Here is a 26827-nt window from a genome sequence, read left to right on the forward strand (position 1 = left end):
TAGCTCGTGGGTGTCAGAGCTGGTGACGTCCAGTGTAAGATGGGAAAACTGATGCCCAGAATGTCACTCCTTCGATAGTCACTCCGATGGTCACTACTTCGGGGACACAGTTGATGGGGCCAGGTGTGGTAAGAGAGGCCAGAGAGGGGCAGGGACCGGCGCAGGGTCCCATAGCACGTTCAGGGCTGAGCCGCTGTTGGAACCCAGGCTTCTGTTTTCTACCCTGCCGGGCCCCAGAAAAGGCCGCCTGATTTCTCTAGCCCCGGAACAGCGGCAGGAAAAGCCTTAGAGACGAAAGGAAAGCCTTTTCATTTTTCCAGCACTTTTTAAGTTACGAACGTTTGAGGGTGACCCAGTGTTTTTCAAAATGTCCACTATCATTTATATCAGAATCTGGGGCAGTTTTTTTTTAATGCAGATTCTTGATCCCTACCCCCGCCTTACTCCTTGGCAGCCCCCGAATTCTGTAACCGTCTCTTCTCTCTGGGTTGTAATAGGATTCTTCTCAATCTGAAGCTCCTGATATGAATTTTAGTTGAACTGAATTCATCAGTCCAGGCTGTGGGCAATTAACCATGAGTAAGACAGAACCCCTGCTTTCACGTCTGATTAAGGAGGTGGACAGGCAAACAGTGCTTTTCTGGGGAGTCAGGGAATCAGGCTTTTGGAGTCTTGAAGGATGGGTGGGAATGTGTAAGCAGTGAGGAAGTAGGGGTGGAGGTGAGAGGCAGGAATAGGAACAGTGTTCCAAATAGCAGGAACAGAAACAGCAAAGGCATGTAATTCTGAGTGTGGCTAGGCTTGTTTTAGAGACAGTGAGGAGTTTGGTTTAGATACTGAGGCGGGTCTGGGAGTCGCAGCAGGCTGTTGGGAGCTCAGTCTTGGAGAGGGAGCCTTGAATACTGGGTTAAGGAGTTTGGCATTTGTCCAATGAGCAATGGGGAGCTGCCTAAGGTTTTAAGTGGGGGGAGAGAGAAGGTCTGTTTTGTGTGTTAGGTGCTGGTCACAATGTGGCAAATGGTTTGGAAGTGGGGAGACTAGGCCAGAGAGAGATCTCAGAGGGAGTTGGTATGAGATGATGAAGCTTGAGCCGGGGCCATGGGTGAGGAGATGGAGAGAAGGTGACAGATTAAAGAGATAGGAAGGAGAACAACTGATTATAAATCAGTGGCCCGAACCAGAGGCCAGGATGCTTCCAACTCCTTAAACAAAGCATTTACATTGTCAATTTACAATTGTCATTACATTTACGGACAAACTGAGCCCTCCAATCTTGTTGGAGGGAGGGAAGGAATAAGTGGTTATTGCCACAATGGTATTTCCATCATATCCTTCTTTGTCTGCTTTTGTACCTGAGGGAGAGCCTGAAGCAGCAGTTACTATAATAGCCCCAGGTGGCAGGAAAAGCCCACTGTGTTACCAGAAGCAAAGGAAACTATTTCCACTGTAGCATGAAATTAAGAACAAAAAATCATGACCCAGAGTTCTCTGTGCAGGTTCCCCTCTTCCAAGATGTTGCCAAATGGCATATATCAGTGTCTATTGGTGAGATTTGGGTAGGATTCCAGACCTTAACAGCCTTTTGGTTGAGTCCGCTCACATTGTGGCAGGTAAGGTTTTTCTATTCCCATTTTTAGTGGGGCAGCAGAGCCTCAAAAGTTACATGACTTATCCAAGGGCACTCAGCTTGTAGTGGGGCTGGGAGTTAGGGGTTCTTGGCCAAGAGTCTTTCCAGCGAGGCTTTGCCCTTCTTGCTCTCTCTGCCCAGATGTTTTTCCCCTAAATCTGAGCATGACTGGCTCCTTCTTGTCATTCAGATGTTTCCTCTTCAGATGCCGTCCCCACCCCATCAATCTATATCACATTATCCTATGTATTTTCTTAATAGCATCTTTTAGTATCTGAAATTATTAATTTTATTCATCTGATATTTCCCTCCACTAGAGCGTGAGCTCCATGAAAACAGGGACAATATCTGTCTTGTTCAACACTTCACCCCCAGCACCTGAAATGGTGCCTGCCTGCCACATAGTGGTGCTCAATAATATTTGCTGAATGATGGAAATAAGCTGCGTAGGGAGGAAGGGAAGGAAACCAACCTTAGGTGAAAGCTTAGGATGTTTCAGGTACTTCTCATAAACTACCTCATTTAATTTCCTCACAGCTTTTCAAGGTAGGTACTGTATCTCCATTGGGTGGATAAGAAAACATGCTAAGTGAGGTCAAGTCAGTAGTTGGTTACTTTTCTGGCCATAGACTCCTTTAAAAATCTCCATTAGACACAACTGTTTTGCAAACCGTGTGGAGGAATTGAGAGACTTAGGGCCCACTCAGGGATCCGAGATCAAGGAACCCAGGATTAGGGGATTTGCCTGAGGTCTCTCTGGTCCAAAGCTGGTTCCTCACTCTGTGGCAAGTATAGATTCCATTTAGTGGACTACTGGGAACCTGCTGAAGATTCTGGAGCAGGAGATTATGATGCACTGAGCCTTTGAGGTCTCAGACCTGGGTTCAAATTCTGACTCCACATACTAGCAGTGTGACTATGGGCAAGTCTTCTCACCTCTCTGAACCCCACTTCCCCTGCTTTCAAAATGGAACCTGTTTTTTTCCTAATGGTAATCTTTATTGGTCCGCTCACTAAGTGCCGGGTACTTGGCGAATAGCTTTGCAGTTATTATCTCACTTTTCACCACAACCCTGTGAGGTCAGTATTGTTATCATCTCCATTTTACAGCTCGGATGTGGATGCTTGAAGAGGTGTCCTGACTTGCCAAAGATCACACAGTGTGGCACTGTTAGCCATTGTGCTTCCACACACACACTTTGGGATGCTCCATGAGCTCGGCCTTCTCAAAGCTGACTTGAATCCGTTGCAGTCTCCGTTCTTGGTTTGTGGGAACATTTGAGTTTGAATTAGATGAAAAAAGACAATGAGGGCTGCACTCAGCGTGGAGGCCAATCCTTTAACGCTGTATGTCGCCTTTCCCCCTGTGAGGGCCTCTTGATTGGGACATCTCTGTGGTCCCAGGGTCTGCATCGCACGTGGTCTGCATCTCTTTTTAGCAATGACATAATGACATCACCCTGCCTGGTATTTATGAGGCTGTCTCCACCTGGGTGGTGGCTATTGCTTGGCCACTCAGAGTGGAATTTCTGTGTCTTCCAGCCTCTAGCACAGGACTGGCTCAGCAGCGCTGCTCAGGAAATGCCTGTGGAATAAAAGTGAGGTCTATCCCATGTGTTGAGGGTTTAATGCATGCCAGGCCCGTCCAGGACAGTTCATATGTGTTATCTCATTGACACCACCAGGGTAATCCTGGGAGGGAGAAGTTACTGTCCCTATTTCGCTGAGAAGAAACAGAGACTCAGTTGGGCTTTGCTTTAGGCCCACTTGCGGTGATTGAGGGCACTGACTCCAGGGCCTGTGCTCTCATCGTGCTTGGAGAACTCTTGAAGCTGTGGGCTGATAAAGGGGAGACATACTCCTCAGCCCCCAGGAACCTCGGAGACTTTGTAGTCCAGCTCTTAGTTCATCCATGAGGAAACAGAAGCCCAGAAAGAAGAGATGACTGACTGATTGACTTACATTCCCTCTTTCCACTTAGTACTTAGCCACGTACTTTGGGGCAGGATGGGATCTGATTTTACTCAACATTACACCACCCAGGTAGCCCAGTGCCTGATCCACTTGACACTCAGTAAATACTTTTAAGTTTTATTTAATATGAAAACTTTGAGGCATAACGATTAGTGTAACAAACATCCATATACCCACCACGCAGCTTACAAAATGAAACATTGCTAACGTAGCAGAAGGCTCTTGTATGCCCCTCCCCAACGTACCACTTCCCTGAGGTAAAGACTCTTCTGAATTTGGTGTTTATTATTCGTATACAGTTTTGTTTTTTTGAAGATTAACCCTGAGCTAACATCTGCCGCCAATCCTCCTTTTTTGCTGAGGAAGACTGGCCCTGAGCTAACATGTGTGCCCATCTTCCTCTACTCTATATGTGGGACGCCTGCCACAGCATGGCTTGACAAGTGGTACGTAGGTCCACACCCCCGATCCAAACCGGCAAACCCTGGACTGCCAAAGCAGAATGTGTGAACTTAACTGCTGTGCCACTGGTCCGGTCCCCCTATGCATTTTTTTATTGTGATACAATTCATATACCATAAAATTCAACATTTTTAAGTATACAATTCAGTGATTTTTAGTATATTCACGTGATTGCGCGACCATCACGACTGTCTAATTCCAGAACATTTTCATCACCCAAAAAGAAACCGCATACCTCTTAGTGGTCACTCCCCCATTCCTCCTTCTCTCCAGCCCCTGGCAACCACTAATTTGCTGTCTATCTCTATCGATTTGCCTATTCTGGACATTTCATATAAGTGGAATCATAAAATACATGGCCTTTGTGTCTGGCTTCTTTCACTTAGCATAATGGTTTCAAAGTTCATCCATGTTGTAGCATGTGTCAGTATTTCATTCCTTTTTATGACTGCATATTATTCCATTGTGTGGATACACCACATTTTGTTCATCCATCGGTTGATGGACATTTGGGTTGTTTCCACTATGTGCTATCATAAATAATGCTGCTATGAACATTCATCTACAATTTTTTGTGTGGATGTATGTTTTCAATTCTCTTGGGTGTACACCTAGGAATGGACTTGCTGGGTCATATGGAACTCTATGTTTAACTTTTTGAGGAATTGTCGGACTGTTTCCCAAAGCACTATTTTACATTCCCACCAGCAATGTATGAGAGTTCCAATCTTTACATTCTCATCAACACTTGTTATTGTCTGTCTGTTTTATTCGGGCCACTCTAGTGAGTATGAAGTGGTATCTCACTGTGGTTTCAACTTGGATTCCCCTAATGACTAATGATGTTGATCACGTTTTCATATGCTGATTGGCCATTTGTATATCTTCTTTGGAGAAATGTCTATTCAGATATTTTACTCATTTTTAAATTGGGTTATTTGTCTTTTTATTGTTGAGTTATAAGAATTCTTTATATACTCTGGGTACCAGACCCTTACCAGATATATGATATGCACATAGTTTCTCCCATTCTGTGAGTTGTCTTTTCAGTTTCTTGATAGTGTCCTTTGGAGCACAAATGTTTTTAATTTTGATGGAAGTCCAATTCATCTTTTGTTTTTCCTTTGGTTGCCTGTGCCTTGAGTGTCATGTCTAAGAAACTGTTACCTAATCCAAAATCATGAAGATTGACACCTGTGTTGTCTTCTAAGAGTTTTTTTCTTAAAGATTGGCACCTGAGTTAACATCTGTTGCCAATCTTCTTTTTTTTCTTCTTCTTCTTCTCCCAAAAGCCCCCCAGTACATGGTTGTATATTCTAGTTGCAGGTCCATCTGGTTGTGCTGTGTGGGACACCGCCTCAGCATGGCCTGATGAACGGTGCCATGTCTGCACCCAGGATCTGAACGAGTGCAGCCGGCCCCCCTTTCTAAGAGTTTTATAGCTTTTGCTCTTACATTTAGGTCTTTGATTTATTTTGAGTTAATTTTTGTATGTATGTGTGTATGGTTTGAGGAAGGTCTTATGCATTTTTTATCCTTTTACTAGGTGTGTGTTTCTAAACAATATATGATAATATTTTTTTCTGTTTTTTTTACTTTAAATAACATTGCATATTTTCGTGTGCAATTTTTCCATTCAGCCTTATGTAAGGAGAGTCATCCATATTGATAAGGGTAACTCTACTTCATTCATATTCACTTCTCTATAGGTTTCATTGCATAAAAATACCACATTTCACTTACCATTTCTCTTGTGAATGGTCCTTTGGGTTGTCTCTAGTATTTTGCTATTACAAATGGTAAAAGTCTAAAATGTGCCTTCTTGTGCAGTGTGTTGAAGGTCATGAGCATATTCAGATTTACTAGGTAATACAAAATTTCTCTCCTAACTGACTTTGCAAATTTGCGCTCCTGCCAATAATGTTCTTCATCCTCACCAAGATTCAGTATTGTCAGGCTTTTTGGTTTTGCCAGTCTAGTGGGTGTGAAATGATATCTCATTGGGATTTCCCAGAATAATAGCAAAGTTTATTTTTCAGTAAATATTTGCATGATTGGATGGATGGATTTGTGAAAGCAGAATGGATGTAGCTCTTTGATGAGGAGACGACCCTTTACTCTGTCTGTGGCTAGAAGATGGCAGGACTCTGGGCATAGACTGTGCTGGCTGTTTGTAGGGAGACCCTGGAGCTAGGAAGTGTTGGGCAAGACGGACAGCTTTATATATGGGAGAACGCAGTTGTCACCTTGAAACCAGTGATGGGAGCCTTTCCCCAGGGAGAGGCTAGAGTCCTGCCTTTCCATCTCCCCAAACTTTCACCAAGAAGGAATGGGGCTGGAGAGAGACAAGCCAGAAGAGAATTGTGTAAGGTTGAGAATGGGGTCCCACGATCTTAGGAATTACCCTTTTGGGGGACCTTCGCATTGTTTCTGTATTGGTGGTATGTATTTCCCTTGTTTATTCTGCTAAGTTTAGAGATGATAATAAGAAAAAGAACAGTAACAATCTTGTATTGAACACTTAAGTGCGAGACATTGCACGTTTTCTTTTTTATAAGTATTCTCTCATTTCATTCTCTATGAAATCGGTGCTGTTATTATTCCTGCTTTACAGATGAGGAACAGAAGACCAAAGAGACAATTACATACTATATGATTTCATTTGTATATATATAGCATTTTTGAATTGACAATTTTAGAAATAGAGGACAGATTGAAGGTTGCCAGGGGTTAAGGATGGGAGGGAGAAGGGTGTGGTTATAAAAGGGCAGCACCTTTTTGATATTGCAACTGTCCAGTATCTTGACCATGGTGGTGGGCCCATGAACCTATCTGGGTGATAAAATTGTATAGAACTTAATACAGGGGCCTGCCTGGTGGCACAGTGGTTAAGTTCGTGGACTTCACTTCGGTGGCCCAGGGTTGGCCAGTTTGGAGCCTGGATACGGGCCTATGCACTCATCAAACCATGCTGAGCTGGCATCCCACATATAAAGTGGAGGAAGATGGGCACAGATGTTAGCACCGGGGCAATATTCCTCAGTAAAAAAAAGAGGAAGATGGGCAGTGGATATTAGCTCAGGGCAAATCTTCCTCAAAAAAAAAAAATTTTTAAAGGGGCCAGCCCCATGGCCAAGTGGTTAAGTTCATGCACTCTACTTCAGCAGCCCAGGGTTTCACCAGTTTGGATCCTGGGTGCAGACCTAGCACCACTCATCAAGCCATGCTGAGGTGGCGTCCCACATAGTACAGCCAAAAGGACCTACAACTAGAATATACAACTATGGACTGGGAGGCTTTGGGGAGAAGAAGAAAAAATAAATAAAAATAAGATTGGCAACAGATGTTTGCTCAGGTGCCAATCTTTAAAAAAAAATTTTTTAAAGAACTTAGTACATATACACACACAAGTATATGTAAAACTGGGAAAATCTGGATAAGCTTGGGGGATTGTATCCATGTCACTACAGGGGATCTTTCTGTATTATTTCTTATAACTGCTTGTGAATATATAGTTATATCAAAAATTTCAATTAAAAATGAAATTTAAGGCCTAAAGCATTATGTGGGACAATAGAAATATTTGTAATAACAACATTTACAACCCATAAAAAATATTCCTGAGGGCTGTGTTCGAGGAGGTCTCTTGACCTTAAGTTAGCCAAGTCCAGCTTCGCAGAGAGGTGGGCGGTATCCACTGGGATGTGGGAGAGTGCAGGGTCACCCCGAACACCTCAAGAGACCCAGGGTAGACTCCTTGGGTTGGTTTCTGAGCTTAACTCTTTGAGCCTCTCTCTGCCCTTCACTTCCCAAGCTGGCTGGCCGTGATCGCAAGGGCAAAAGCAGAGCCATAACTTACCCTACCCTCCCACTCCACCTCTAATTGGTCTTTTGAGAAGGACAGACATTCTTCCCTTATTCCCCACTCCACTAGGTGGCACTTAGCCTGGGAGGCTCTGTGTCAATTGTTAAGAACTGTCTGTACCTCGGTGCCTGTCTCCTCCACCAGGCAGACTGCTGGACCTAAAGAGCAAGCCCCAAACCGGTTCCAATCTGGGAGGCATCAGAGAGTGTTTGTTGAACTCAACTAAATAGGAAGATGACACAAGCTGGGACAAGCCTGTCCTGATCCTGAGACCCCAGGGAGGGCCTGGGCTGTGGCACAGGATTTTGAGGGTGGGGTGGCTGTGGCCTTATAAGATCCTGGGACTTTCCTCCCACATGGTAGGCCCACCAGGCTGTCTCTTCCAGAATGTTGGCTGCCCTGGGAACTACCTCAAATTCCACCCCCAGAGAGGCAGACCCAAGGCTTCCCCACCGTGCTACCCTAACATACACATAGCCACAGGACTTGCGTTTTCACATTGTGGACCTCTTACCATAGGCTAAGCACTTTGGTTCATTTATTTCTCTCAGCAGCATTATAAGGCAGGTACTCTTTGAATATCCATTTTCAGAGAAGGAACCTAAGGCTCAGAGAGGTTAAGTAACTCGCTCAGTTTCACTTAGCTTGTAAATGGCATAGCAAGGATTTGAAGAGGCAATCCTAACATGTGCCCAACCTAGGTCCAACCTAGTCCCTGCAGGTGCAAAGATGAAAAAGAAACATTGCCTGCTCTTATGGGGCTAATGATACTATCACCAGACGTTTTATAGTGCGTATATATCAAGCACAGGCGAAGCTCTGTATACATTATTTCACTGACTCCGCATAACCACCCAATAGAATAAGGTTATACCCATTTTATGATGGACATTGAAGCTCTAAGAGGAAGAGAGACCTGCTCAAGGTCACATAGCAAGGAAGGGGCAGAGCTGGACAGACCCTCTTTTGCTGTCTCTTCCCCAGACCTCCTATTTTTGGCTTCCTCCCTCCCTCCATGCACTGGCCGTCCCAAGCCCCCTCCCTGCTACTGCCTTCCTCTCACCCCAGCTTCCCTGGCTAGCCCATGTCCATAGCCCTCACCTCTTTCATTCATATTCTGAGCATAGTTTGGAGCCTGCGATTGGGCCAGACTATCTGGATGGTGACCCTAAGGAGGATACCCTATACCCTAGGGTGTCCTTCAGCCCTTCCTATTCCACCCAGCTGCCTGGCAAGGGGAGTCTTAGAGGGACCCACCACCCAACCCTTTTACCTACTTGTGGCCAGAATGTGTGTGGCTCATGCAGTGCAGAGGATAGAGCCAGCAGGAGACCCATACCTGGCAGGCCAGCGCTCCAGGGGCTGGAGGCAGCACTGGGCCTCTCAGGGCTGGGAGGTTCTGGAAGCTGATATGAGCAGCAGCAACTGCTGGCATTATCTGGACTCTAAGAATAGCTTGGGCTGAAGAGCTGGGAGCTGGAGCCAGGGAAGAGGGCAGGAGCCTGTTTCCAGAACCCCTGCTGCTTGGCCTAGAAACTGGGAAGCCTCCCTTCTGGCTTACCACTAGCTCTGGGATGGTTTTGCATGGACACATCTTGTCTGCTATTGGGCTGGAGGAAAGAGGTTGTCCCAGGGACTCAGACCCAGGGCTGAGGGCAGTGAGCCCACACGCTGAGGATCAGTCCTTACCTAGGCTCTCCCTTCTGGCCCAGAGTAGGGGTTCGCTTTTTCAAGGATCATGTTGGAAGTGACCCTTATTTATTTAGCAAACACTTAAGAAATAGATAATACATACACATGATTCAAAATTGAAAAGTATAAAAGGGAATACAAGGAAAAAAATCAGTCTCCCTCCCTTCCATAGCCCCCAGACACCTACTCCCCTCTGCAGACACAACCACTCTTAACGGCTTCTTGTTACTGCCTTCCAAAGGTGGTCCCTCCAGAGGTAAGCACGTAACTACACAACTCTTCTTTCGCCCCGTTTTACATGGTGATAAGATATCCCATACATTCTTCTGCGCACTTTTTTTATCTTGGAAATAACAGTAATTTGTTGAGTCTTCACTACATGCCAGGCACTATTCTAAGCACTTCAGATGTTTTAACTCATATAATGCACATCAGAATCCTATGTGGTAGGTATTTTTTATGAATCTCCATTGTTAGGAGATTAAGTAATTTTCCCAGATTTCATAGTTGGTAATTGGCACAGCCAGGATTTGATCCCGGGAATTCTGCCTTTAGATAAGGTGTTCTTTGTCACTAATCTATACTGCTGCTCATGTTTGAGTCATACCACTACATAGCACGCCCTCACTCTTCCTAAAGGCCAAGGTAAGAAATGTATATTGAACACTTGCCATAGCCAGGCTCATGCTGGGATATAGCCAAGAATAAGAAAGGTCTCTGCCCTCATGGAATTGGCATCGTAGTGCCCATGAGTGTCTGTCAACCAAAGCAGGAGGAGGGAAACCCACATGTCGCTACACTTATGTGCCCATGAACAAATCTTCTGTTCATACACACGTTGTTCCCTCATTCACTGGTCCTTTGCTCACACAGCCTCTGAGCTGGAAGGCCTTAGAGCCCATAGCTATAGGTGGGAACATGGAGGTCCAGACAGAGTTAGGCACTTACAAGAGATCACGATGTGGCCCTCGTGTGCCTCATCCCATGCCCCCTGGGATCCATTTCAGCAGGGCTGGTGGGGGCTGTCTTTAATCCAGGGCCTAAACATTGTTTGAAGTTGGGAACAATTGAAGGGCAAGAGAGCTATAGATAGATCCACAGCTGCTATCACCTGTTCCAGCCTGGGCACTGGGCCCAAGCATTGTCTACATGGGGGCACGCTACCAGCGAGGGCCCACTCGAGGTGGGAGGTTGGCCCAGCCCAGCTTAGCTCAGAGAGACTGAGTCAGAGACCAAGACAGAGAAATACTGGGTCATGGAGGGCAGAGAGAGACAGGGTGACACAGGAAGACCAAGACCCTTGAAGATACAAGGGACTCCCACCTAATGCCAAAAACACTGAGACTGGTTGGGGGTAAGGGCAGAGACAGAAAGGTGTTGAGATAGTGAGGGCCTAAGACAAAGGTTGAACTTGAGGATGCAGTGAATCAGACACCTAGACCAGAGCCCGTGCTGGGGTCCAGACCACTCCAGTCTAGCACAGGTCTTTCCATCCACTCCATCTCGGGGAGGGCTATACATGCACATTTCTCTCTGGAGCAGCCACGTCCCAGATTCTTCTGAGGGCAGTCTGGGGTACTCTTGGGAGTGTTCTGGTGAGGCCCCTAGGGTCTTTGAAAGGGAGAGGTTGTGCTGCTGGGTCTAGTCATAGCTTTGATTCACTACGTGACCTTGGGCAAGGACCTGCCTATTCCTCTGTGCCTCAGTTTCTCCAATTGTTCAATAAGAGAATTGGTTAGCCTGATCACTAAAGGGCCCTTTCATCCTGTGATGCCTGTCAGGACATTTCCCTTCATGGGTCTAACCTCCCTCCCTCTTGCTACATCTGAGGCCACAGTCCCCTCCTTTGTTTGCCCTTCGTGAGGATGGGGGACAGCTGGTTCCTCACGCCCTCCCCCTAGTAACCTTTCAGCTACAAATCCATGCTGAGGCATCTCTCCTCCGGATAAACAGCCTTGATGCCTTTTGGCTGCCCTCATCCTATTTTCTGCTTGAAGCATCAGAGCTGGGGCCCACTCGGGCCCTCAGCAGCTGCGCAGGGCCCAAGGATAGGGACAAGCCTTGGACAAGGAGGGCCCCCACCACCCCCAGAGTGCCAGGGTAGAGGGCCCCTCTATGGGCCTCACCACCTCGAATTTGGAAAGTTATGGTAGCCGCCTCCTAAATAAGTCTTCCTGCCACCGGTCTCGCCCCTTCAGTCCATCCTCCACACCAGCTGCCACAGGGATCTTGTGAACACATAAATCTGACCACATTGTCAAATGCCCTTGCTCAGAGCCCTTTGATGAAAAAAATAAAATAAAAATGCCTTTGATGGCTCCCCAGCTCCTGCAGGATAAAGCACCAAATCCTAATCTGGCTTTTGAAGCCCTTCGTAGTCCAGTCCCAACTTCTCCGTCCAGCCTCAACTCCCTTTCTGCCCCCTGTGGCCCAACCTCAGCCCATGTGGCTGCTCCGGGCTTGGAGCTCGGGTTCATGCTCTCCATCCCCTCTCCTCTACCTTCCTGCCTCTCCCTGTGCAGGCCCCTCCTCTCTCACCTATATGCCTGCAGCCTCCTCACTGCTTGGCCTGCAGCACCTCTTGTCCCTTCCAGCCTCCATGTGGCAGCCAAAGTGATCATTAGTAAACTTCTGACCACTTACTCTCCTGCCCTAACAGCTTCCCGTCACACTTACAATAAAGTCCAAAGGCCTTTCCAACTCCTACAAAACTCTCAGGGACCCGCGCCTGCCTACCTGCCTGTCTAACCTCACCTTGTAAAACCCTCCCCTTTGTTCCCGCCTCAGATGCAGTAGCATTGTGACAGGGCCTCCGACACACCAAGCTACTTTCTGCCTCTTGGCTTTTGTCTTTACTGTTCCTTCTGCTTGGGATATTCTTCCCCTGGCCGCTCCTTCTCATCCTTCAGCTCTCACCTTAAATGTCACTTCTTCAGAGAGGCCCCCTGACTAACCTAATAGAGTACGTCCCCATTTCCCTCCACAGCATTACTCTGTTTAGTCCTTTTTTAGCATGTGCCACAATCTTTAATCACCTTAAAAACCATATTTGCTAGTTTATTTACTGCTGCTCTATGAAGGAAGGGACCTTGTTGTCATGCCCTTTTCCTTGCCAGTCCTGGTAGCAAATTTGCTTTTATCCTTCAAACTCTTCCATTCTGACATCTTTCCTTTCCTAGACAATGAGTGTCTTGTTCCATCCTGGACATAGATTAGAAGCTGTCGGATGTGTGTTGAATTGAATTCATGTGTCCCTCCGAGCTGAAGAAGCATTTTAACAGAGTCCTTAAGTGTCTTTATCCAAAGAAGGACTTCAAAGGCACTGGAGTGCACTGGTGGCAGATATGTTTTGGGCTGGGGCTGGTTCCCAAATCACATCTTCTCTGCCTACCTGCCTGCCCCCCCTTAATTTCTCCAATACTCAGTTTCCTGACTTGCGTCTTGAGCTAGAAGAGGAGAGGCCAGAGGGACTGTGGCCCCTTTGGGCTTTGACCCATCAGCTCATTGCCCATGGAAATCTCCCCAGAATAGCCCCGGCTCGGCAGCTGCCTCCAGGTCTGGCTGCTGCTAAGCTGTGGACTCCAGGACTCGTGGAACTACTGATCTGAGGCCTTTGGTGGAGAGGAGCTGGGACACCTGGACCCTGGTGTCCCGCTTGGCTCCAGCCCCCTACATCCTAAGACTTCCCATCTCTGTCTTTAGCCACTTTACCCTCCACCCTGGATCCTGCCCCTTCCCTCCAACTCTGTTCCCAGGTAGGCCCAAGGTTCTCGGGCTCTGCCTTGAGACCCCTCAAGGGTTCTCCAAGGGTACCTCACCTTGTAAAACCCTCCCCTTTGTTCCCGCCTCAGATGCAGTAGCATTGTGACAGGGTCTCCGACACACCAAGCTACTTTCTGCCTCTTGGCTTTTGTCTTTACTGTTCCTTCTGCTTGGGATAGGCAGGGTTCGGCCAAGAGCATTTCAGTCTTTGAGGGCAGTGACAGGCCTGTCCAGAGCCGCCTGGGTCTAAGGGCCCGGGAACGCTGAGGCCCTGAAAGCTCCCTAAGACCCAGCCCTCCCTGATAGCCCATCCCAGCACTGTCAGTGCCTTAAGTCCCTTTAAGATTGTGGTTCTTCGAGTGATTTCTGGAGAGAGTCCCTCTAGCCCAGGAGGGTGGACACACTACCCAGGAGGGTGGAGAGCCAGCCACCCTCATGCTGGTCCTGATTGAAGTTGCTTTCTCCTTTCCTGGTTTTCACGTGCTGGAGTAGAGAGCTCTCCTTGGGAGTGGGATCCTGGAGTCTGGCCTGGGCCTCCCTCTATCCGCATCAGGGCCTCAGTGTCCTCAGCTAAGCTGAGGGCCTGGATGAGATGATCTCCCTTCCAGCCCTGATGCTCCTGATTCCTAAAACCCTGGGAGTCTTAAAAAAAAAAATGGAAGGAGAAATATAAAAGATACAGGAAAAGAGAGTAATTAACAAACCATTGTACACATTTTGCATATATATTTGCATCAAGTCTTTTGCCCCAGGATTCTAGCGCTTCGGGGTTCTAATGACCCCAGATTCCAACACCCAGGATTCTAAACTGGGAGGCACATATGTCTTGGCTCTGTACTCATAACATTGGGAAGAGAAGAACGACTTTGGACTGTGTGCAGTGGCTACTCAGTGGGTAGGTTAGTCGGGGTGAGAAGGTGGCTATCAAGAAACAAAGCTTCCAGAGGTTCTAAAATCCTGGAATGCTAGAGTCCTAAAGTTGGAGCAGATCTCAGAGCTTGTCCAGTCCAAAGCCTCAAGCCCTGTGCAATCTCTGCTTGACTTTTCCTTGCTGTTATCAGGCTCACCTTCTTCCAGGGCATCCTCTTTCATTGCTGACTGGCTCAGAGTGTGAAAAATCCTTTTTTGGGTGTGCATCCAAACTCAGCTTCCTTGTAACTGCCCCATTGGTTTGCTCCTGAGGCCACACAAGTCACGTGGGCTCCCTCTGCTCCAGGACTGCTCTTCAGGCACATGACTGTACCGCTTTGTGCCATGTGGCACGTGACATAGTCGTGTGCCACAAAACAACGTTTTGGTCAACAATGAACCACATATACGATGGTGGGTCCCATAAGATTAGTCCCATATGGCCTAGGTATGTAATAGGTTATACTATGTAGGTTTGTGTAAGTATACTCTATGATGTACACACAACAACAAAATTGCCTAACCATGCATTTCTCAGAACGTATCCCTGTCATTAAGCGACCCGTGACTGTATTTGAAGTTGGTACCTGAAGTCCTTGCAGATTGCAGCATTTCTTGCATCTCTTGGGTGCCTCTTGGGTTTCTTTGTTGCTTCGTCGCGTTTGTCTGTGAGCTCATCTCAGCAGGAAGGTGTTCCCTGGGTAGTAGAAGCAAACTTACAGGGCAGCTCTAGACTCATGTCTTTTGGTTCGTTTCTCAGCCCCAGGTTTATACACTGAGCAGGTAATTCTAGAATTCTGACTCACATTATATTTGGTACAGGCTAGGCTAGTTGGAGGTTCTGATTCTCTGGGCTAATTCTATTGCTTGGACCCTAGGCAACAAGCCCTGCCTTCTGAGCATCTTTGAATAGTGGGCAGAGTTTTCCCCACCCCTTGAGCTTTCCATAAGTTGCTCAGGCCCACCTTCTTAGCCTCTGACCCCAAACGGAGATTAAAACCCTATAATCTAAACTATCTACCAAGTTTGGTTCATCCTCCTACTCAACAAGTATTTATTGACTTTCTACTATGTGCAGGTACTCTGCAAGGTGCTAGGGACTAGACCAAGCTCTTGCCCTTTAGTGGAATAAGGCAGACAAGAGACAACCTATTTTCTATGAAGAGAATTAACACACAATGATGTTGGAGGCTGGCGCCGTGGCGTAGTGGTTAAGTTTGCATACTCTGCTTTGGCAGCTGGGGGTTCACAGGTTTGGATACTGGGCATGGACCTAGACACTGCTCATCAAGCCATGCTGTGGCGGTGTCCCACATACAAAATAGAGGAAGATGGGCCCAGATGTTAGCTCAGGGCCAATCTTCCTCACCAAAAAAAAAAGGAAAAAAAAAGAATGTTGTTCAAGCAGAAGAAAATCCAGAGGGAAACTCAAAAATGCAGGAAGAACAACAATAATAAAAAATGTTAAAAAACCCCACCACAATGATGTTCTCTCAAATATAATGTGGAGAGAGAGAAGAAAGATTCCATTCATTTAAATTTCGAAAACTAATCCGTGACATTAGACGTCAGGATAGTAGGTGAGGGAGTGGTGACTGAAAGAGGGAGTGAGGAGGATGATAGCAATTTCATTTTATTGAACAGCGTGTTTATTTGTGAAAATTCATCAGACTATGAGAATATTACTGCAGCCCTGATTATAACGGCATAAAGTCTGAGAACAATCTAAATGTCCACCCAAAGGAGACCTGTATCATTTCATAACATGACAAAATAACTGTAGAATAAATTTAATATGTGTAGGATAAATGGTCTGGGCATTCGTAATTCTGATAGATATTGCCAAATTTGGCCATGTATTTTTAATAAAGTTTTCCTGTAACATACATATAGTAAGTGCACACATCTTAAGCGTACAGCTCAGTTAGTTTTACAGAGTGAACATACCCGTGTAACCACCGCTCAGCTTGGTCCAGTCATGTGTCGCTTAATGACGGATTATGTTCTGAGAAATGCAGCATTAGGCAATTTTGTGATTGTGTGAACATCACAGAGTGCACTTACACAAACCTAGATGGTATAGCCTACCACACACCTGGGCTGTATGGTACTAATTTTATGGGACCACCATCGCATATGTGGTCCACTGTTGACCGAAACATCGTTGTGCAGCACATGACTATGTATAGGCTCCCTGCGTTCCAGAGGCTTCTCTTGTGCCCCCTCTATCATTACCCTCCCTCAAAGGACCACTCTTCCATTCTTATCATCATATGTTAAGTTTGCCTCTTTTGAACTATATATGGTTGAAAATGTATCTTTGAAATTATTTTTACATATTTTATAGAATATAGACACGTCTGTGTTTTTGGAATTGGCAGCCCATTGGTACAGAAGGTTTCTCTGTGTGAGCGCAGCCTGACGTCTGGCTGGAATCTTGGCCTGGACCTCTGCAGCTCTACGTGTCCAGTGTCTAAGTTTCCAGGATCCTTTGACTCTCTGACTCTGAAATTCTGTGGCATCACCAGAGCTTGAATGAGGTGATGGACAGGAGAGCCTGAAAGTGTCCTGACACATTCTGAAGCCCATATCAGGCAGACTGAGTGCCAGCACCCCCAACTCCTGTTGAGAGTTGGCTAAGAGTGGGAAATTGGCTTCCTGTGAATCTTGAATGTCAGGGTATGAAGGTGCTCCTGGTTGGTCTAAATTTCCTCAATTTAATTCTTCTTCAGCCAAATCTTTCTTTTATGCCTATGCTCCCAGGTCTGGTTTTCTTCAGACCTGATTGCCTCAGGGGATCCCTGAGAGAGATAGGGACAGAGGTGGGGGAAAGAGACAGCATCCAGGTGCTTGGAGAGGGATGTCTCACTCTCTGCTTCTTTGACCTGGTCTCTGCCACTGCTGATCTGTGAGATGTGGCCAGTGCTTTCCTTTTCCTGGGCCTCAGTTTCCCTGGATGTATAAAGAGGGTTGGACCAAATAGTCCCAGAGGGCATTCTATGGTTCCCCATCTTGGAGTCCCCTTGCTCTCCATTTCTAGGGGTGTCGGTCTTTTTCTGGGTGTATCAGACTCCCTGTGACTCAGTTTCTCTCTCAAGTTCCTCAGTCTTCCCAAATCTCTCACTGCTTTGTCCCTGTGCCTGTCAGTCTCTGAATCCCAGCCTCCCTGTCTCTCAGTGGAGTGTCTCTCTCCGCCTTTGTGATCCCCTGACAATGGGAGGTAAAAATAGCCCAGGGGCCGTGCTGGTGGAGATAAAAGGGAATTTGCCTTTTGTGTCCTGTAGCCAGGCTGGGGGGGCTGTGACACGTGGAGATTGCTGACATAGCTCTCCTCCGCTGACCTTGACAGCGACAATAAAAGGGGTAGCCCAGCTCCCAGCCCTCACCGTGGTGCTGAGGTGGGTGACCAGGGCTAGGGTTGGAGCTGAAGGGAGGGCAAGTGGATGGGTAGGTAAGGGTGCCTGTGGGTGGGCATAAGTCTCTCCGTGTCTGTAGGAGAGGATGCTTGGGTGTTTGAGAATATGCATGGGGGTTTTGGGGGCTCACTAGGGAGGCTGGGGTAGGGAGCCCCAGGAAATCACCTAATTAGGCCTTGTGGGTTGTTGGATCATACTCCAGTTTGGGGCCCTTGGTCCCTCAGTTCTTCCGTCACTGCCATCTTCCAGTGCCTGCTGCCTTGGACCGCCTTGAACCTCCAAGATTTTTAGTCCTTCATCTTCCACCTCTCGTTGCCACTGCCATGATGGATGTGAGTGAACTCGGGGAGTCTGCCCGCTACCTCCGCCAGAGCTACCCTGAGCTGATGAAGGTGCACTCTGTCCTGTGGGATGGTAAGTAAAGGCAGAGGGGGCACAGACACAAGGAAGCCATTATGGACTCAGACCAGGAGTGGGGAGGGGTGGTACTGAGTTTGGGGATGAAGGATTACTCTGGGACAGCTTTAGCCCTGGACCTTTCCCTCAGAGTCTGGGACCTTGAGGCTAAATTCCCAGGGACCCTGTGTGTGTGTGTGAGCAAGCCTCAGTTTGCTCCTCTGTAAAATGGGACAATATCACCTGCCCTCCAGAGCTGCACTCCGTGGCTGGAGCCTTAGGCCTCTGAGATGAGAGTGACTGGTATGTGTGCAGGCTGCCTCCACGTGTCCGTAAAACCTGTGCTGGAGTTATTTTTAGTGCTTTCCATAGAGCCAAAGCTTCTGTTTATTAGGGACAGGAATAAAGACTACTATTTGTGAGCTGGTTTGCTCATAGGACAATAATAACAATAGGCAGTGTGTATCAAGTGCTCATTGTGTGCCAGGCCTAGAGCAGATGACTTTCCATGCATCATCTCAACAACCTGGGGAGGTAGGGAGCAGGGCCAGCTTCAGGAGTGTGCAAGCTCTGCAGTTGCACAGTGCACCACACTTAGAAGGGTCTCATGCTTGATTTAACACTCTGCTATCATCATCTTGAAACTTTTAATAATTTTTTTTAACAAGAGGGCCTGCAAGTTATGCAGCTGGTCCTGACTAGGGCACTTGGCTATAAGTGGCAGGACAGGGAACAGAGCCTGGCAATCTGCAGCCTGAGTCTGTGCCTTTAACCACCGTGAAATATGGGCTCTGGGGCCAGCTGGTCAGGCAGGAAGGAGCACAGGACAGAGTTAGGAGACCTAGGTTTGAGGCTTCAGTGAAATGGGGGAGGCGGAACCCTCTGACAATTATGTGCCTAATGTTGAGGGCTGCTCCATATGGGACCTCAGGAGATGCCCATAACATTTTGCCTTTGAGGGAACATCCCCACAAAGAACGAGGGATTTTTCTGAGGTCACAGGGCAAATATGACAGAAGCAGGAATCTGAACTCAAGCGTGTAATCCAGGGCGTGAGGAATTGTTATCAGGGAATCCTCTGAAGAGATCTCCAGGGACCCTCCCAGGTCTCCAGGGACCCTCCCAGGAGCCCCGGTCTGGAAGGATCTTCTCTAGATACTCCTGCATTCTGATAGAGGGGCTCCTGGGAGGGGCACAGCTCTATGGACATGGCTTGGGAACCCCAGCTGGGCTACCAACTCCTGGATCTGCCTCAGCCACTCTCAAAGCCCCCATGTTCTCCCCTAAATCCAGGGAAGAAGCGGGTGTGGGTACCTGATGAACAGGATGCCTACGTGGAGGCCGAGGTCAAGTCTGAGGCTACCGGGGGCAGAGTCAACGTAGAGACCAAAGACCAGAAGGTTTGGCTCTCCCTTTTCCTGGGATTAGCTCCTCTGCCCCGCAGGGTGCAGCTCCTGGCCAGCGCACTCTGGATGAAAGGGGGTCTGGGAGAGTACAGGGGCGTTAGTCGTTAGTCGGTTCCTGCCTGGCCGCCACCCCACGATACGGCCTCCCCGGCAGGTACTGACGGTGCGTGAAGCCGAACTGCAGCCCATGAACCCGCCCCGCTTCGACTTGCTAGAGGACATGGCCATGATGACGCACCTCAACGAGGCATCGGTGCTGCACAACCTGCGCCAGCGTTATGCTCGCTGGATGATCTATGTGAGCCACGGCCGGTGAGGGGCCACGGGCGGGGCGGGGCTGTGCGCGGTGGGGGCGGGACCATAGCTTCAGGGGCGGGGCTAGAGGAAGAGCCACGGGGAAAGGGCGGGGCTGTGTGCAGTGGGGGGCGTGGCTAGAGGTGGGGCAGGGTGATGTCGTGGGGCTGTGGAGGCGGGGTCGCGGGCTGGAGGTTTGGGTATGGCTTGGCACGTTATGTGGCTCCTTGGGGAATATTGCAAAGGTCACCTTTTGTGAGGAGTGGGGCCTGGATCTCCAAAAACTCACCCATCAACTGTCTCCTCAGACATACTCGGGGCTCTTCTGTGTCACCATCAACCCCTACAAATGGCTCCCAGTCTACACGGCCTCCGTGGTGGCCGCTTACAAGGGAAAGCGCCGCTCGGAGGCTCCGCCCCACATCTATGCGGTGGCAGATAACGCCTACAATGACATGCTGCGCAGTAAGGGCCGCCTTGACTCCTCTCCCCAACCCAACCCTCTAGGGAGGCCTCTGTGAAGGACCCCCTTCCCTCCACTTGCCCTGCCCTCCTTCTCATGCTGCTGGACACTTTAGCAAAGCCATTCTGTCTCTCCAAATGGGAGCTGGCCTGCAGTCTGGAGGGTCCCAGCTAGTCCTTCCCATTTCTGGTCCCCGGGGGTGGAGGGGCTGCCCCCGTGTCATGGATACCCAAGGTGTACCACTTGTGGCAAGTCCCTCACCTTGGCTAACTTCTCTATCCCCTCTCCTTTCCTCCAGACCGAGAGAACCAGTCCATGCTGATCACGTGAGTGTGGGGCTCTGGGGACGGGGTGGGAAGTGCTGGCCATCTGGCAGGAAGGGAGTAGAATTAAAATCATTTCCAGGGTTGATTCTAGAGTACTCAGGGCAGGGCTTTTACCACCTGGAGCTGGTGTCCCAGCTGAAGCTAAATTAGACCATTTTCTCTGCCCCCATCCTGGGCATGTGCGTTATAGGTGATGGGCAGGGAAGGGATACCCAAGCAGAGTGATGGCCAGCCCTGCTACCCTCTCTCCCAGGGCCTGGAATCTTCTTCCACCTTTTGATCTTTTGGGAGTTCTGATTCTGGCTCAAGGGGAGGGGGGAGATTCCTTTCCCTTTCCTCCTTCTTACCATCTCCTTATCTCTGAATCTTGTTTCTGATCCTTTGTTTGCCCCCATGGGAAAGTGGTAGAATTCTTACATGGCAAGTTCACGCCCCGCCAAGCCAATATGGACATTGTGTGTGAGTGTGTGCATGCAGCCTGGTGCAAGAGCAAGGCCTTCGAAACCAGAAAGACTTGGGTTAAGGTTCTCCTGTGGCCACTTCCTGCTGGCATCGGGCCTCTGAGTTTCATCAGTCAAAACAGAACAATCCTACACACCTACCACATAGAGCTATAGGAATCAGCGAGTTAATGTACGTGCCTGGCACACAGCAGGGACAGGCACATAACTTCTCTGAGCCTCATTTCCGCATCCGTAAAATGGGAGCGCTAATGGCGCCTGCCTTATAGGGTTTCTAAGGCTTCAATGAGCCCACACGGCGTCTGGCACTAAATTAGTGCTCAGTAAACGATCAGGTGTGTTCTCATCTCACAGGGATGGTCTACATTGGCTTGCTTTGTAAACAGCTCAACACCTCTGAGCGCTAATCTATCTCTCGGGGGTTTTGAGTTGGGGGTCCTGAGTTGGGAGCTGGGTGGGGGGAGGGCAGAGGGGCCCTGCTCAGATGGTGGGGTGTTGGGGAATGGGAGGAATTAGAGTGGCCAGATGGGCATTGGTGACTCATGTTTGTGTCGTCCAAGCGGAGAGTCGGGGGCCGGTAAGACGGTTAACACCAAGCGGGTCATTCAGTACTTTGCCATCGTCGCTGCCCTGGGAGACGGGCCGGGCAAGAAGGCCGTAAGACTCGCCCACGCGGGCGCCGCTCCCTGCTGCTTCTCACTGTTTTTCTTTTCTTTCTCTTTTTTTTTTTTTTTCTTTTTAAAATGTTGATTCCCCAGAGCCTCCAGCCCTGCCTGAGCCTCCTACCCTGGTGGGGGACTCTGGCCTGAGCAAGGCTTGACCAGAGAGGCTGTGGCCACCTCTGCCACACTGTGTGACCAGTTCCGGGCCTGCCTCAATGTTCCCATCTCTAACACAGAGGGTGGGACCACATTGCTATTCCTACACTTTTAATGTAACTTTCCCTTCCATCATGACCTTCGAATCTTGAAAATGTTTACCAAATAGGCTGCTTTTACTAAGAAATGATTGTTTTCTTGGTTTATCGTGCAGCAAAGACTCATTTCTGCTGTCAGTCAAACAAGCAGGCTTATGCAGGGTTTAGCCAGAGCCAAGGGCACTTGGCATTCCTAATGGCTAGGTTAGGGGGGCAGTTTTGCACCCGATGGTTTCTGTACCATTTTTAAAAATTTCTGAAACAATGGGAGCCCAGTATTTTCTTTTGTTTTTGTTTTTGAGGCACAACATTCATTCCCAGCCCCAGGGCTAGTTGTTCAGAGCTCCGTGTATGCCCCCCCAAACACCCCAAAATTGGCTGCCTTTTCTCTCCAGAAGCCCAAGGCCTCCTCCCACACAGTCCCCTCTCCTGGGCCTGTTGAGCCTTGCTTTATTCTGGGGCATTTTTCTTTTTTCTTTTTCTTTTCTTTTTTCCACTGTACATTTTTGTTTCTTTTTGCCTTTTCCTTTTTCCCCATTTGATTTTCTTGGTTTTTGATTTTTATTTCAGTTTTGGTTTTTTGTTGTGGTGGTGGTTGTTTTTGTTGTTTTGTTTTGTTTTTGCTGTTGACTTTTGGGCACTTTTTCCTCCTTCCCCTCCCTATCCCATTTTCCAAACCCCTAAATAGTCTATGAGGATGCTGCAGAAAGTTGGGGCTAGTCCAGTAACAGGAATGGAGGGCAGGGAGAGGCCAGAGCTGGCAGGGAGGCCCCTGGGCAGAATGGAGCCCTGCATTGTGGAGTCCCAGGGGGTGTCAGGCAAGGGAAGGAGAGAGACAGCCTGGCCCACAGGGACCATGGGTGCTGGAACTTAAAAGCCTTATTACCCTCCCTCCTCTTGGTTCCAAATATGACCACACCTGCCAGAAAGAGCCCTGTTCCAAAGCGCTGGACTTGAGCGTGTGAGGTGGCACTTGGGGGAGGGGGCTCCTGCCATTTCTCTCCTGCGTCCCTCCCCCAGAAATATCTATGAGGGTATTTTTAAGTCTTGGGCTCCCTGGAGGTGCATGACAAACCATCTCCTGGTGGCACAGCACCTGTCACTCCAGGATCCCTTCCTTCCTTTCTCTCCCAGGCTGCTGCCAGCCAGCGTAGGGAAGAGAAGGAAAGGAAAATGGAGGGAAGACAATGATGAGGCTAGGAGAGGAATGGGGGTGCTCCTCTGGATTCAGAAAGTCCCTCTAGATGAGACATTTGGGTGGCTTTGGGTGCCGTGGGAGGCAAGATGCCTGGGCTCAGTGCCTACTCTGCCCCCAACTTGCTGTGTGGCCCTGAGCAGACCACTTCCCTTCTCTAAGTCTAGTTTCCTTATTCACAAATAAGGACTAATAATATGCACCTGGCAGGGCCATTTTGAATAATAGTAGGTGTACATTTCACAATGAAGACACACCTAATCACAGTACCAAGGAGAAGTGTGAAGGGCTGTCACAGAGGGAGGTGAGGGGTAAGAAAGGTCAAGTGGGAAGAAGTCTCTTCCAGCCTCAGAGCATCAGGGAAGCCTTCCTAGAGGAGGGGGCATTTGAGGTCAGAAGGGGAGTAAATTTTAGTCAGGAATCTCTGGGTTTGGGGCAAGGGCCACTTCCTGGTGTGTGGGAAATGAAGAGATAGGGAGAGGCCAGAGACAGAGCTGGGGGAGGGGAAGGGCTATGAGGAGGAGACCCCTGGATGCAGCCCCCTACCTCGAGCCCCTGACTAGGGCCATGCTTGCTCCTACTTTCCAGCATTTCTCCTAACAGTCCTGCGAGGGTCAGGCATGGGGAGTGGGGTGCGGGGCTACACATTTGGGTGACTAACGTTTACTGTCCTGCTAACCATTGCCCCCACCTTGCCCCCGGCCTGGTGAGACCTCACACCCTCTGATGTTGTCTTCCTTCTCCCCCTAGCAATTTCTGGCTACGAAGACGGGGGTAAGTATGGGGCCATGTGAGCGGGGCAGGCAACGGCTGTGAGGTCCTGGGGAACCCCCTTCCCCTTCCCGAACAGAGTTGTCTGGGATGGGCTGATACCCAGGACCATGGGCTGCTCTCGTCTCCCAGTGAGTGAGCACCAGGGCTGACAGCCCCCTCACCTGCCACCACCAGGGTACCCTCGAGGATCAAATCATCGAGGCGAACCCTGCCATGGAGGCTTTTGGCAACGCCAAGACCCTGCGGAATGACAACTCATCCCGTTTTGTGAGTGGCCCCGTAGGGAGAGGTGGGCGGGGCCGAGCCGGGTCAGCCGCAGGGAGACGTAGGTGGTGGAAGCCTTCAGCGAAAAGGGCAGCGCTGGCTGAGCCCTCTGACTGAGGCTACTCCTCTGCCCGCAGGGCAAGTTCATCCGCATTCACTTTGGTCCCTCTGGGAAGCTGGCATCTGCCGATATTGACAGCTGTGAGTCTGGGAGAGGGTGGGCGAGGGCAGGGCCTGGGGACAGAGGCCTAGGCCTGAGTCTTTCCACTCAGGCTGGGCATCCATCATCAAGTCCTTGGGGCTCCTGCCTGTTCCAGGCACTTCTCTCCATCCTCTGGCCACTGCCCAGCTCAGGCCACCTCACCTCTCACCTGGAACAGTCCACCAGCCTCCACGTGGTCTCCCAGCCTCCATTTCTCTGCTTGATCTTCCAGCCAGGGTGATCTTTTCATGGATACTAATGTGACCACATCACATTCCAGCTTAAAAACCTTTTCTAGATCTCATCACCTTAAGCTGGAGACCCAAATCCTTATTTGTCCAGTCAGGCTCCTCATGATTGGGCCCTTACCCCATCCCAGCTTTTCTCTGGCCCTGACAGGGCAGGCCTCTGCCCTTCCTGCCCCAGCCTCATCTCTAAACTCAAGTCCCCATCCTTCCTGGAAGCTTCTCCTAACACCTCTCTGGGGTTGTTCCCCATCCCGCCTGACCTACCCCTGCTGCACAGACACCAGGTGCCCAGGCTGCATGCACAGAGAGGCCGCTGCTCTGACCACTCCCCACCTTGGGATGCATGGCCAGATACTGATGGATAAGCACAGGCATGTAGTGATGGACAGGGAACATTATAATTCACGCCCTGACTAACCATGTGCAGACACTCGGAAACTTTGCTCCACGCACACACCGTCACACCAGCACTGCTCTGGAGGAAGGGAGTGTGGTCCATGGATGAAGGAATGAAAGCATAGATGAAGGAAAGGACAAATGAAGACCCCTCACACACACACACCCACATACAGAGACACCTGGACAGACAGACAGACACACACACATTCCCGCACTGTGACACGTGCACCAATGGAGAGACACCCTTCAGCACATGCTGGCACGTATGTGGACACAGCGCCTCTACACACACCCCTGCCCCTCGCTGGTACCTTCTCCCTGCCCCCTCAACCCTATTGGGGTGACCCACTCTGGGGAGGTGCAGGGGACGGTAGGCCAGCGCCTCCCTTTCTCCTAGATCTCCTGGAAAAGTCGCGGGTGATCTTCCAGCTGCCCGGTGAGCGCAGCTACCATGTCTACTACCAGATCCTCTCGGGGAAGAAGCCAGAGCTGCAGGGTGAGGGCCAGGGGTGGCTGGGCGGGAGTGGGGCTGCCTGGTGTCTTCTTGGCTCCATCAGACCAGGCCCTGGGATGTCTCTTGCCTCACTGTTCTGGAGTCTGTGACATCCTTCTTTCCTGGGGACTCAGAGCCCCTTCTGTCCCTCTACTCCCTTGGGACTTCTGGTTATTGCCGAGCCTTCTCCTCTCATGCTAGGGAATAGGGCCTTTAGCACCATTGTCCTGGCAAGGTTGTTCCTCCTGCTGTCTTGAGACTAGAGAGGCCCCATCCAGCACCAAAGAAGGAGCAATGACTCTGTCTAGGCCAAGCTCCCCTCTCTTGCAAGCCCTTCAACGGCAGAGTCTGGCCAGAGGGGTGGCCATGAGCAATGGTCGAGGGATAAGTGAGACATAGGGACTGGGGCTCATTCCTCAGGGAACCATAAAGAAAGAGGATCCATGGGCATGAGGGTGGAGGTGAAAAACTCAGGCTACAGAGAAGTCCTAGGAGGGCCCTAGACTCTCCTGCCAGGCTGGTCCCCAGGACACACCATGCAGGGATGGGAGGAGGAGGGTAGCTGGGTAAACACAGCTGGACCTGCCCTTCTCTGCTCCGTGTCCCCCAGACATGCTGCTTCTGTCTATGAACCCCTACGACTACCACTTCTGTAGCCAGGGCGTCATCACCGTGGACAACATGGATGATGGGGAGGAGCTCATGGCCACTGACGTATGTCTGTGGTGGGAGGGGAGCAGAGTGGGGTGCCTGCAGTGTGGGGATGTGTGAAGCTGGATGGAGAGCAGGGAGCAGTTTCAGTGCCCCTTGCTTGGCTGACCCTTGGTGGGGCCCCGATTTCTCTGATCCCGCTGTCCCCCACCGCAGCATGCCATGGACATCCTGGGCTTCAGCGTGGATGAGAAGTGTGCCTGCTATAAGATTGTGGGTGCCCTCCTGCATTTCGGCAACATGAAGTTCAAGCAGAAGCAGCGGGAGGAGCAGGCTGAGGCCGATGGCACTGAGAGTGAGGGGCCCCACCTTGGCCCAACCTGGTCATCATCTTGACCCTGATACCAACGTCCTGTCCATGACTATTAACCTTAACCCTTGTTCACAACCTTTGACCTCAGTCTTACCTGGCCCTGATGTAAGCCTTGGCTTCTCAACTCCAGACCCTTACCCTCCTGAGCCATACAATTTGCAGGCCCTGAACTTGACCTCTCCCAACCTCCCTCTCCTAACCCCAGGCTGAGGCCAGTAGAGCCCCCAAGTGTCTGTATTCTTGACCTCCTCCTTCTTAT

At 49.5% G+C, this 26827-nt stretch overlaps 1 protein-coding gene across 5 annotated transcripts in view; it reads left to right on the forward strand.

Moving 5' to 3' along the window:
- The first annotated feature begins 70 nt into the window (after positions 1 to 70).
- MYH7B (myosin heavy chain 7B) overlaps positions 71 to 26827 on the forward strand; it is a 41615-nt gene continuing 14858 nt past the window's right edge. Inside the window, exons 1-13 of one of the 5 annotated variants that reach the window (XM_070588162.1) lie at positions 71 to 128; positions 17957 to 18121; positions 19397 to 19503; positions 19664 to 19807; positions 20112 to 20268; positions 20565 to 20592; positions 21614 to 21710; positions 23915 to 23938; positions 24113 to 24205; positions 24340 to 24403; positions 25449 to 25547; positions 26155 to 26258; positions 26412 to 26550. In XM_070588162.1, the coding sequence (XP_070444263.1) occupies positions 18031 to 18121; positions 19397 to 19503; positions 19664 to 19807; positions 20112 to 20268; positions 20565 to 20592; positions 21614 to 21710; positions 23915 to 23938; positions 24113 to 24205; positions 24340 to 24403; positions 25449 to 25547; positions 26155 to 26258; positions 26412 to 26550 (1147 nt within the window). In that variant the 5' untranslated portion in view covers positions 71 to 128; positions 17957 to 18030. Of the gene's footprint in view, positions 129 to 17573; positions 17690 to 17907; positions 18122 to 19396; positions 19504 to 19663; positions 19808 to 20111; positions 20269 to 20564; positions 20593 to 21613; positions 21711 to 23914; positions 23939 to 24112; positions 24206 to 24339; positions 24404 to 25448; positions 25548 to 26154; positions 26259 to 26411; positions 26551 to 26827 lie in introns of those variants that run through there. The other 4 variants (XM_070588163.1, XM_070588164.1, XM_008524511.2 and 1 more) reach the window with 4 other exon arrangements.

This window comes from Equus przewalskii, chromosome 21 (assembly GCF_037783145.1).
Source record: "Equus przewalskii isolate Varuska chromosome 21, EquPr2, whole genome shotgun sequence".
Taxonomy (NCBI): domain Eukaryota; kingdom Metazoa; phylum Chordata; class Mammalia; order Perissodactyla; family Equidae; genus Equus; species Equus przewalskii.